The sequence below is a fragment of the Triticum dicoccoides genome, chromosome 5B (genome assembly GCF_002162155.2).
Source record: "Triticum dicoccoides isolate Atlit2015 ecotype Zavitan chromosome 5B, WEW_v2.0, whole genome shotgun sequence".
NCBI lineage: Eukaryota > Viridiplantae > Streptophyta > Magnoliopsida > Poales > Poaceae > Triticum > Triticum dicoccoides.
This window is the reverse complement of record NC_041389.1, coordinates 37,760,623-37,772,743: the sequence shown is the minus strand read 5'-3', so window position 1 is coordinate 37,772,743 and position 12,121 is coordinate 37,760,623. Positions and strand designations below refer to the sequence as shown.

Genomic DNA, 12,121 nt, shown 5'->3' with positions numbered 1-12,121 from the left:
ATTAATCATGTTGGATATCTCTAAAATGTAGGTCTGATTAATATCTTAATAGTGGTTTTCTTGGGTATGTTTAGGTACATATAATTATAGAAACTTCTACTTTATAAATCAAATCACGGGGAAATGTTTCTTGAAAGTGATAATATCTGCATTGGCCCTATTAGATATCACCACTTATATTAATCACTGATGAACATGAAAATGCTTGTGATTGTATTTCTCATAAACAAGATTTGATGGTTTGATATGCTCATCGAGAATTATCTTGGTTTCGTCTGGTGTTTACAAGAATTCCTGCTAGTTAGTAGGATCTAGTACAACATGTATGATATTTATCGGCGGGAGATAGGCAATACACGATATTGGTTTGTGATGTAGACTTCTCTGCTGACCAAGATTTTTTTTTCATATATTCACTAATCTTTTGGACATAATGTATAATAGTAATAATATTTCTGTCCTTCCTTCGTCTCTTCTCTAAGGAAAGGAGGCTAGGGTTTTTCCCTCTTGTTGGCAGCGCCGTCGACCTACCACGTATCCTGTGACCTCAGGGCCATGGGTGCGCGATGGAACTCGGCCCTTGCCGGCGGGAGGGATATGATTGTAGGTACTTCTTCAAGTTTTCTTAGGGTTTGTGTCCTGCTCAGGAAGACATGGCGGTGGCGGCTTCTTGAAGATGGAATAAGGTTCTCCCCACCTAAGCCACGTCCTAATGGTGCGTCTAGCATCGTCGGAGGACATGTGGAAATGTGTCCCACGGATCTCTCGGGATTCGGTCGGTGGTTGTCTTTTGGTGGATCTGCTCCGATCTAGTCTTTGGTTGTCTTTGTTCATGTGTCTTCAGATTGGATCCTTCCGATCTAAGCTTCTCTTCATCGGCGGCGGTTGTTGTTCTGATGCGTTCGTCCTATGGGTCTTAGTACGATGACTTCCTGACTATCTACTACAACAAGCTGTGCCCGGCTCTGGTGAGGGAGGAGTGATGACGGTGGCGCGTCTTTGACTCACTTCAATGCTTGTAGTCGTCGCTAGGTGGTTTGCAAATCTGGATGTAATTTTTATTATTTCTGGTGTTCGTTGTACTGCCATGATTGAAGATGAATAGATTGGAAGTTTCCCACAAAAAAAAGATGTATAATAGTACTCCCTCCGCTCCTCAATATAAGTCTTTTAAAGATTTTAATATAGACTACATACGTAAGAATGTGTGTTGAGACTGTTCCACCCAGTGGCTTATCTTAACCACGCAAGAATGTGTGTTGAGACATGAGAGATCACACTCTCCTCATTTTTCTTTCGGACAAACACACTCTCCTCTTTACCTTCCTTGTTAACCCTTTAACTTGAAACTTTGGGACATATTTTTTGTTGATATTTTTCCTCGAAAAAAATATATTTTCTGAAAAGTCCAAAAACAGCAACTAGGCCGTGACACTACATTAATTATCTATAGTACAGAAAAATAATTTAAACTTGTGACAATACTATACAATTATGATATAAACGTAGGATGAAACAAGAAAACATTGTAGATAAATACGAGCCTAATTTACAGTTTTTTCATTGTCCACCGTAATAGTAGTCAACTTATAGAAGAGGTCCATGCCGCCCTCGTCACAAGGGTTTCCCAAGCCCACCCAAGCACGATCCGCGTCGCACCAAGGCAACCATAGCCAATGGTGGTGCAAAGCCCTCTGGAACTTGATAACCCACATGGAGCAATACACACATCTATATATTATTAATAATGTAAAATCCATCAGCCGAGCAACCGGAGCCGCGTCGGCCGCTGTCATCGCCCATAACAACGGCAGCTGCCGCCGGGTCTGCCATCCATCGCTCGAACCCCCCACCCCCCCCCACCCCGCGGACCCCTCTGGGAACTTGTTGAGGTTGAGAATACCAAGGTCAATTGGTCTTCCGTGCTGCTGATGCCTGAGGCCGTGCTGTATTTTTTTCGCTCCTTTAGAGTTGTGGTCTGTCTCTAGTTCTCTCTACTGCACTGAACTCTATTGTTGTAGTTGTAGCTGGACAATTTTTCACCCATAGCGAGAGCTTCGATAGCTATTCTCGGTTGAGCGATTAATGGAAAGGGATTTTTTTTTGTTTTTCATGTATATGAAACATATTTCAGTGCGAATATGTGAAACTTGTTATTTAGAAAATGTGAAACTAGTTATTTAAAAAATGTGAACCTGATTATTTCCAATCAATTTTAAAAATAAGTGAAATCTATCTTTGAAACAAGTGAAATTGTTATTTCAATTTATTGATTGTAATGTGTTTTTCCGAATCTAGTGAAATGAGTGAAATCTATCTTTTGCAATTAGTGTAATCAGATTTTTGAAACAAATGAAATATAGTATTTTAATTGAGTGAGTGTAATGCGTTTTCTGAAATGAGTGAAATATGAGAAATAAGATACTTGAAAAAATGAAAAATATCCATTGGTCTGTGAAACTGTCTTTTTAAATGTTTGAAACTGAATTTTGTAATGAGTGAAATACGTTTCAACATATTTCATAAATACTGCATTGGAGATTCTTTTTGTAAAGAGTGAATCAGTTTTCCAAATCATTGAAATGTGTTTTTTTCAAACTAGTGAAATACTAAATTTGCAATGAGTGGAATTCTATTCTTTGAAATGAGTGAAATCTATCTTTTGTAAATCAGTGCAATTTGTTTTCTGAAACTAGTGGAATGAGTGAAATCTATCTTTTGGAATGAGTGAAATATAATATTACAATTGAGTAAGCGTAATGTGTCTTCTAAAATGAGTGAAATTACTTTTGAGATCTATATTGTTTAATGAGTGAAATCAATTGTTTTATACCAGTGAAATATAGTATAGTATTTCAATTGAGTGAGTGTAATGTGTTTGCTGAAATGAGTGAAATATATCTTTTGGAAATGAGTGTAAAATGTTTTTTGAGATTGTGAAATCTATTTTTGGAACGAGTGAAATTTGTTTTCTTAACTAATAATTTTTTAAATGAGTGAAATCATTTTTTTGAAATTGCTTTTTTGTGTGTGTGGAAATATGTTAAATGGGTTATTTCAAATACATTCAAATGATTATTTAAAATATATGAAACTTGTATTTATGAAATACATGAAACATATTTCAATGTGTTTGTCAAGTTGTTTATTCAGTGTGTGAAATTGATGTTTGTCAAATACAACTAGAACTGAAATATGAAAACTATAAAATTCAAATTGTTCAAACATATCCAAGCTCGGTCTTGTTTCAAAGATCTTGTCACCCCGAATTCAAATATATAATTTTTTCTAGAAACAGAGTTTAGATTCAAAGCATATTTATCATCCAAATTTTTCCCAAAGAAATTAAATAGAGGCCTTACGGTGGGAGAGAGAGAAGAATAATATATGTACCATGCATGCAAGTGTCCTATCTTCTGACAAAAGTTGTTGCATGCAAAGGGACCTACACTTGTATTACTAATGTATAGAGTTGAGACTGCAATTACTAGTTTATACAAACAAAGGCCGCACGGATCTTGACGAAATGGACAAAGGGTGGATCCAACACCGGTACGCCCCGGCTCCGGTAAAATTACTTATTCGGTCTGTTGGGATCAAATAGTTTGTTGAACACAGACACACTACATCGTAATAACTAATAAGAATGTTTACTCTGCTTGTGCAGAGCATCATTATTAACTCTCTTGGGTAGTTTATTCAGGACAGAATGTGTGCAACGCATAATTACTCGACAAATAAAATGTACCCAAATTAGAACGTTTCACTCGCATACTTTAGACAGAAACATAGTGGTACACAGACATACATAAATAAGCATGGGTACGTGCATGCAGGGTTCCGATACTAACACAACAAGGCTTCGTCTAGAAAATACAGCTGCCCAGAAGATGCATAAGACTTCTTATTACCAGAGAACCATCTAGTCTGTCTTAAGCAGAACTTGGAGTTAGCTGAGATCCTCGCCATTGTCATCGTCAGTCTGGTCGCCATCGTCGTCGTCAGTCTGATCCTCCTCCTTCTTGTCACCGTCTCCGTCAGCCTCCTCCTCCTCATCCTCATTGTCAGCCCCCTCTTCATCAGCCTCCTCCTCCTTGTCAGTCTCCTCCTCGGCATCTATCGAGAAGGGGCTGTCTGTCCAGAAACTGCTCACGATGTTACTAGTGTCTTCATCCTCCACCACATTATCTGTGATTTTCAGTGTTACAATCCCTGCAGGTAGCACACAATACAGACTAAAATTAATTCGCAAGTCCACTCAAAGTTAAAAAAATTGCACCTACAGATAACAAACACGGCGCGCCATACGTACACTCATCGTCCCAAGAGGTAGGTTGCACATTCTCAAGCCGCCGGTTTTTCAGCTCTTCTGCATGGTAGAAAGTTAACTACAAAGTGAGCTCGGAATATGAATTGCTCAAAAAAGTTTTTTTTTCGCTTTTTAAAAGAAATCCAACAAAACCAAAATCAAACTTGTACACATGACCAAGTATTATGTTAGCCTGTAAACCTGTCCAAAGTTATGCATTCCATCGCCATATGGGAAAAGAAAAAGGGAATCAATGTGCAAACTGCTGCTATTCTAGTCACTCTCTATCTTGTCTTTCTTGTGAAGAGAACACAAACTTATCAAGCATGTTTTCCCACGAAGAATTGCAGGTACGTAGTACACAACAATAGATAACCAAGAAACTTAATCAACAAGAAAGATCTCACACAGACACTTACCCGCGGTCAGCACACGTTTCTTGCTCTTTTTCTTGCCTTGGTTGTTTCCACCGGATGAACTGCCACTGTCCATCTTCTTCTTCTCTTGGCTTTTTTCTCTACTCAAAGCTAGCTTTAGTGTTGTAATGTATGTAGGTGCAGTGCGCAGTCCCCAGCCTCCATCCTTTATAAGAGGCTGATACAGCACACATGGGCTACGGTTAACTCAGTGCAGTGCACACAACATGCACACATAAAAATTGATACGCGCACGTCATGAAATATTTTCTATCAGTGCCGCACATGAAAACTGTAGCATAGTACACGTCAATCATGCAGCCCAAGCACATGCAGTCTTCATTGCATCATAGTACAGTTTACTAGGGGCATCTCACAGGCCCACCCAAAACCCTTTCCCTCGACCGCACCCTTGCCGGTCCAGAGCGGATGTAACCTTTCACTGGAGCCGGAATTGAAACACGCACCGGCCGAGAGCCTCGCCCATTGCACGCGTCTTCGCTCCGCATTGAAACATCATCCGTCCATCTGCCTACGTCCATTAAACTGGCGAGCCCGCTGAAGAACCTAATATGGGGCCTAAGCGCCACACGTCCGTCTGCATGCTGGCCCGCATTAAACACCTCACCTTGGCATCTGCATGCTATTTAAACGTGGTCAAGTGTCGGGCAATAGCCGCACCACACCTCCGCTCTCCATCTCCTCTTTGCAGCACACATGGCATGGCCTCAAGCTCCAAAGCCCTATGAGACAGCCTCTCCGGTGAGCAGAAGAAGGAACTCTTCGGCATTGCTGCCGACCGTGTGGCCCATCGTGCCAGCCAGATACTGGCTGGCTTGCCGGCACCACCGCTATCGCCGGACTAGGATGACATCACCATGGGCCGTCCTAGCCCATCCAGGCTATCCTATGCCGCCACCCACCAAATCTGCGCAAGCGATGGTGGCACTGCGTCCAATAAGCTGAGAAAGAAGGCATGTTCGTGGAGGTTGATGCGACGGTGGAGGAATTTGATCGGGGCAGCAACGACGACGTCGCCAACTCTGCTCGGCTGCGCCTGACTGCCATGATGACGAAACCGACACGTCTGCGGCCGCCACTGATAGTAAGGAAAAGTAGACCATGGGAGACCGCCGCCACTTGGATCCCAAGAAGGCCAACGCCACCGTCTTGTCGGGTTATATAACCGGTGACCTTTGTTGGGTTACACAACCGGTGACTTGCCCGCTTCGTTGGGGCGTATACGACTGTCTTCCCCAGCCCAAAAACCAACCATTGATCCGGTCCTCCCGGAGGTGGAGGCTATTCTTCCCCTCCCGCTGATGCATTTAGCTCCGGGGTTGACGAAGGTCTGGTGTGCTTGTTGATGGACATGGGGAAGACATTTCTTGGGAAACAGGCTCCGCCACGGTTGGTGAAAAACTATGTTAGAATAGCCTAGCCTAATCTGCTATAGTTTAGTTGAAATATGTCCAAAATGTAAATGTTTTCGTCTGGTTTATATGAAAAACATTTGGTTTGCATGAATTTCGTCTGGCTTGTTGCAATCCGCTTTGAAATGTATGCATACAGGGTTGGATGTCCGCCTCCCGCATCAATGTTCATGGACTGTTCCACACCGACCTGTGAACGGATACAGTGTCCGGTTTGAGAGTTAGGGTTGGAGATGCCCTAAGTAATCTTTAAAAACCCAATTAATTCTGTGAACGTGAATGTGTGCAAAAATTACATGTGTAGTTTTGGCCTCTTCAAAACATAATAAAGACATTTTTGATTTAAATGATATTTTGTTCTCCTGAAGCACCACGCGGGTACCCTACTAGGAACAATGTTGGGGAGAAGCAGCGTACACGAGACTTGATACGTATGTGTCATGAGATATTCGGAAGTAAACAGGATACGAGGGCAACTCTCGTGTGTTAGTACTTCTGTGTCAGACGTGTGTGACTGAAAGAAGATCACACGTTAGGTGCCAGCCTCTCCAAAAAATCATGAGAACCAGTCCTCTCTATCTTGGCAAATTCTTGAAAAAAGCAGCAAGACCTGATTCAGTCCAGAATATTATGTCTGTCTTTTAGGAAGATGGCCACATATATGGTGCAATTTTCAAACCTATTATTTACGCGATTGAATTGAATCAGGACCTGCCAAGTACGAAACAAGATCTCCCATTTAATAGGATTTGTTTTTTAATAGGAGAGAGAAAAACACACGATAGATGGTGGTGGGAGGTGAGACGGAAATAAACCTAGGTACCAGGCTTCCAACTCCCCTTTAGGATTAGAGATTGGTTTTTTAATAGGAGAGAGAAAAACACAAGGATAGATGGTGGTGGGAGGTGAGACGAAAAAAAACCCAAACAAAAATAAACCGGGGTACCAGACTACCAACTCCCCTTTAGGAGTATAGATCTTCGGTTATTCAGTTTCATGGCACACATGCATCACCCGAATGAACTAAGAACAAATATTTATTGATTTTTAATTTGTAGGTTCACAATATGCCTCCACATATCAAACATGTTTGGGGTAGTTAAGGTGAGCTTAATAAGGCTTGGTAACAACTGCACTTTTTCGATATGAATTTGTTGATTACTTGCTCTCTTTTTTCCTGTTGTGACGTGAACTTCCTGCTTAATTACTTACTCAATTTATTTTCCTTTATTGGTTTACAGGGGATTTTCGAATTTCGTATGGTGATATATTACCAAATAATCATTACCTTATACAAAAACACATTATGAAGGAAAAAAAGTAAGTTTTTGTATTAGTAAATCCTTCTTCTCATAATCCAGTACCCGTGAAGCTCGTTTTGATTTTCAATCCTCAACATTTGGGTAAAATGTTGCTATACTGTTTTTTACGCACGGCTCTGTGTAGCTTATGCTTATGTGCACGGGCTTCATTTCATGGCATGTTACGAAGCTGCTCTGATGAAGGGAGATCCAAATCTTGTTAGTGATTTGAATCCCTTGTACCTGGATGATACGTTCAGACGGAGTTCATTGAGTATGACCCCACCAAAAGCATTTGTAACAATCGGTTCGTGCACACGGCATTGATCCTGCAGGAAATTGGACTTGTACATCCTAATGTAATGGTATTTTTAGTCAAACTTGTTGTTGAGAATATCCTTCGGCACTTATGATTCATTGATGACTAAAACTCCCTAGGTCATAGTATAGTAAATAAAATATCCAGGTATTTCCAACTAAGAAATGGTTGATTATTTTTCTACATGGAGTAGTATCGTCTGTACTGTCACGCATTGGCGGAGCTTCAACAAGGCCGAATGGGCTATGGCCCACCCATCATTTTGACATTTATACAATATTTGTTTTACTCATAAGCCTTTTAACATCAGTTCTATTAGGCATGCCTAGCCCGCCCAACAATGGGCCTCAAGCTCCACCATTGATGTCACGTCCTAGGTTACGAAGGGGCATTACTATCACAGATAGTAATGGCGCATCTATAGTGCGTCATTACTATGCCTAGGAGTGCGCCATTACTATCTGATTTAGTAATGGCGCACCACATAGAAGTGCGCCATTACTAACAAATTTTTTTCAATTTTTTTTTCAGATTTTTTTGTCGTTTTCTTCTTAATCTCGGGTCACTATGGCTTAATCTCGGGTCAATATGCTTAATCTCAAGTCAAATCACACTCCGTGGTCAAACTTCCCGGAAGGTCACCCATCCTCACACTACTCTAGCCCGAACACGCTTAGCTTCACAGTTCTATCCAACCCCAGCACCAGCTCACTTAACAGGCACTTGTTGATATATCTATCATATCAATCCTATTAAACCTTGTTGATGTCTATGACTTTATTCATCTTCATGAGTGTGATGAAATTTTGAAAAAATATTTCAAACTTCCCCGTCATATTACGTATCATATTTTGAACATTTTTTCCAAAAAAAAATTGAAACCAATTTTTTTCCTGTTACTAGTTGCGGACCTAGCAAATGGTGCGCCATTACTAAGTTTGAATTTTTTTGGTTTTTCCCCCTCTAGATCTTAAAAGCCCAATTTCTTTTATTCTGTTAGGTTTTTTGGGATTCTAAAAATCTTCAACAAGTTCCCCCTGTTGAATTCAGATGTAACTTTTCGAGTAGATAATTTTTCATATAAAAACTTTTTAATTCGAGTTCGTATGCAAAAGTTATGCCCATTTTACAAATTCCAGAGAGATTTTGCAAATAAAGTCGAAATTCATATTTGTAAATTTTCCCAACAACAACCAGACCGCCTTTTTAGTTTTTTAAAAAAATAAAAAATGATGAAAGTGTCAAAAAATAAAAGAAAATAAGTTTCCCATGTGATATGTGGTCTAGTTGTTGGGAAAATTTACAAATATGAATTTTGACTTTATTTCCAAAATCTCTCTGAAATTTAGTAAAATGGGCATAACTTTTGCATACGAACTTGGATTAAAAAGTTTTTTATATGAAAAATCATCTACTCAAAAAGTTACATCCGAATTCAATCAAGGGAACCCAGTTGAAGATTTTTAGAATCCCCAAAAACCTAACAGAATAAAAGATACATGACTTTTAAGATCTAGAGGGGGGAAAATTAAAAAAAAATTCAAACTTAGTAATGGCGCACCATTTGCTAGGTGCGCCACTAGTAACAGAACAAAGTCCTAGACATCAACAAAGTTTAATAGGATTGATATGATAGATATATCAAAAGTGCATGTTAAGTGAGCTGGTCTTGGGGTCGGATAGAACTATAAAGTTAAGCGTGCTTGGGCTAGAGTAGTGTGAGGATCGGTGACCTTCCGGGAAGTTTGACCATGGAGTGTGATTTGACTTGAGATTAAGCATATTGACCCGAGATTAAGAAAAAAAATGAAAAAAAAATCTGAAAAAAATCGAATTATTTTTTTTGAATTTTTTTAAAAAAAATTGTTAGTAATGGCGCACTTCTATGTGGTGCGCCATTACTAACTCAGATAGTAAAGGCGCACTTCTAGGCATAGTAATGGTGCACTATGTGGTGCGCCACTATTATCTGAGATACTAAGGTGCGTCATTACTATTTGTTACTAGTGGCGTGTTAATAATGGTGCACCTATAGTGCGCCATTAATAGCAAAAACTGGTGCGCCACTAACAGCCTTTTTTCTAGTAGTGTCACTCCAAGTAAGAACACTTCCATTCATCCTATAATATTTAAAACTATATCAGTAACAATTGTAGAGAAAATGGGTTTATAGTAACATAGAAAATCACCAATACTTATTTTAAAAAACTGAAGAAACATGTTAATTATGACATATCTTCTCAAAAAGATCAATGTGCAATTGAATTAATTGCTACTGAGACAACAACCAAATTATGAAACATCAGAAGCTATAATTAACTACTATAACGCTACAAGTTCTTACTCATGTACCATAAATAACAAATTGAACATTTTAAAAGGAAGGTAAATATAACTGCAACAGCATAGCGACAGGGTTTAGATGACAACAAATTGATACTAACATGTGTGTACATGCACAAATTTAGTAACATAGAACTAATAGCACTATGGCCGTCCACTATGTATGCCAAAACCGGTGTAAAGAGAACTGTTGCTACATCTCGCTCCGATGCCCTGCACTGGTGAGTTGATGCAGCGGAAAAAAATCAGGGACCCGAACTCCGAAGCACCTAGTTGCTCCGACGCCCAGTTCCTTTGTGCCATAAAGATTTAGTATTTTACTGCTTGGCTGCCCGGATGTGTGGACAAGTTGGCTGCACAAACTGCTGAAGCGGTGCCAAATAATTTTCTAATGGCACTACTGATGAGATGAGAACATTTTTAGATACTAGGTATAAACTGTGACACTGTCTTAGAATGCGTTTGATTGAAGGTGTGGTATGAATGGGTTGGGACCATGACAGTGTCTGAATTACATCTAACAAATGATTTGTAACAATGAAAGAAGGTCCAACCTTCTTTGCACATGCCAGAAACTTCCTCCCACTGTCCACAGATTCAAACGCAACTAGCTTCACGCATGGAGATTGATGTTGACAACGAGCAGAAAGATCTTCAGCCACCCTGCTCCATTCGTTGCAACTGATGGTCTTAGGGAACTACAAGAGGAAGAAATGACTCAAATCAACCACCAGGTAAAAATCCTTCATTCCAAGTCATAGCCCGAGAGAGAGAGAAGAGAGGCATACCTGGGTGGTGAAGGACTCGGAGGAGGAGCAGGAACCGCTGGAGAGGTCTTTCAAGAATACCATGGCGACCCCGGCGGTCGTATGCGAGATGGCGAGAGCGAGGAAGCAAGCGAGGAAGCGTCTATAGCTTAGGAAGGAAGGAAGGAAGGAAGGAAGGAAGGAAGGAAGGAAGGAAGGGGGGAACAGGGGAAATGTGACTTGTGGTCGAGGAGAAAAGGGGGTGGGAAAGGAGGGGTAGATATTTCGGTGGTAGGCCAAAAATTTTGAAATGTGGAGGGAAACTTTGCGTGCGGTACCGCCAGACACCATTCACTTTGAACGATAGTGTGCATCGCAAATGATTCTTCTGCTTTACGTGCATGGGATGAGTTTGATAATTCAAATTTTGGTGGAAATTTTCCCGGGTACATCATTGCATAATTTAACATCGCTTGCTAATTTGGGCACACAAAAGAGCGTACATCACACAGATCACACTTGCTGAATTGAGCAATTTTAGTAATTAAATAGAGCCAGTAGACCTAAACATTTCTTTAACAAAAGACCAGCATTAAAAACAAAGCCTCAGTACGCCTAATTTTAACAAATCCACCGCCACGTTGGCCTATGCATCGCCGGTGTGAGATGAGACGTTGATGACTTGTCCTAGCGACATGCCTCTATTGGTGGACTCCGCGTCCCCCTGCTAAAGTCAACCGCGTCCTCTTCCTCATCCTCGGCCTCGTCCTCGGCACCGCCCTCAAGGTTGTAGTACTCGTAGTAGTGGTTGCGCCAGAGCTTGCGTTTGTACTCCACCGCCGATTCCTCAAAGAACAAACTCTTCTCTACCTCGACCTGGGCCACGCGCAACTGCTCCTCCTGGCGCTCCTCGATCTTCGCCACCTCCTGCATATCCAGCTCCCACTCGGCGACCTCATGAGAAAGCAGGTGCTCCATGGACATCGCCGCCTTTTCGGACATGGGTTGCATGCTGGATTCCAAGGTGGCCTAGAATATCTTGGCATGGATGGCCTCGACCCGGGCCAGGGCGACATCGGCGGCACGGACGGTAGCTCAAGCGCTCTCGACGTTGGCAGCCGCCGTCGCAGTAGTAGTTGCAGCCGTCTTGGCTGCTGCAGCTGCCCTGTGAGCTGCCGCAGACGCCCTCTCGGCGGAAGTGGCCGTGCTCAATGCGCATGGGGCGACACTCTCGGTGCAAGCGGTCGCGCTCTC

At 41.3% G+C, this 12,121-nt stretch overlaps 1 protein-coding gene across 1 annotated transcript; it reads right to left on the bottom strand.

The window, feature by feature from the left end:
- Nucleotides 1–3,738: 3,738 nt before the first annotated feature.
- Nucleotides 3,739–4,858, bottom strand: LOC119305089 (protein SET-like). Its single transcript, XM_037581704.1, has 3 exons — nt 4,729–4,858; nt 4,313–4,369; nt 3,739–4,212 (listed from the first exon to the last, which is right to left on the bottom strand). The coding sequence occupies exons 1-3, from the start codon at nt 4,799–4,801 to the stop codon at nt 3,950–3,952; spliced, it is 393 nt and encodes a 130-aa protein (XP_037437601.1). The 5' UTR covers nt 4,802–4,858; the 3' UTR covers nt 3,739–3,949.
- Nucleotides 4,859–12,121: the final 7,263 nt, after the last annotated feature.

Bases quoted from the DNA above. Each gene is read 5' to 3' on its own strand.
- LOC119305089 (XM_037581704.1), bottom strand. From the start codon at position 4,801: ATGGACAGTGGCAGTTCATCCGGTGGAAACAACCAAGGCAAGAAAAAG. The intron at 4,370-4,728 runs GTAAGTGTCTGT...TCTACCATGCAG, and splicing joins GAAACGTGTGCTGACCGCGG to AAGAGCTGAAAAACCGGCGG. The intron at 4,213-4,312 runs GTACGTATGGCG...TGCTACCTGCAG, and splicing joins TACCTCTTGGGACGATGAGT to GGATTGTAACACTGAAAATC.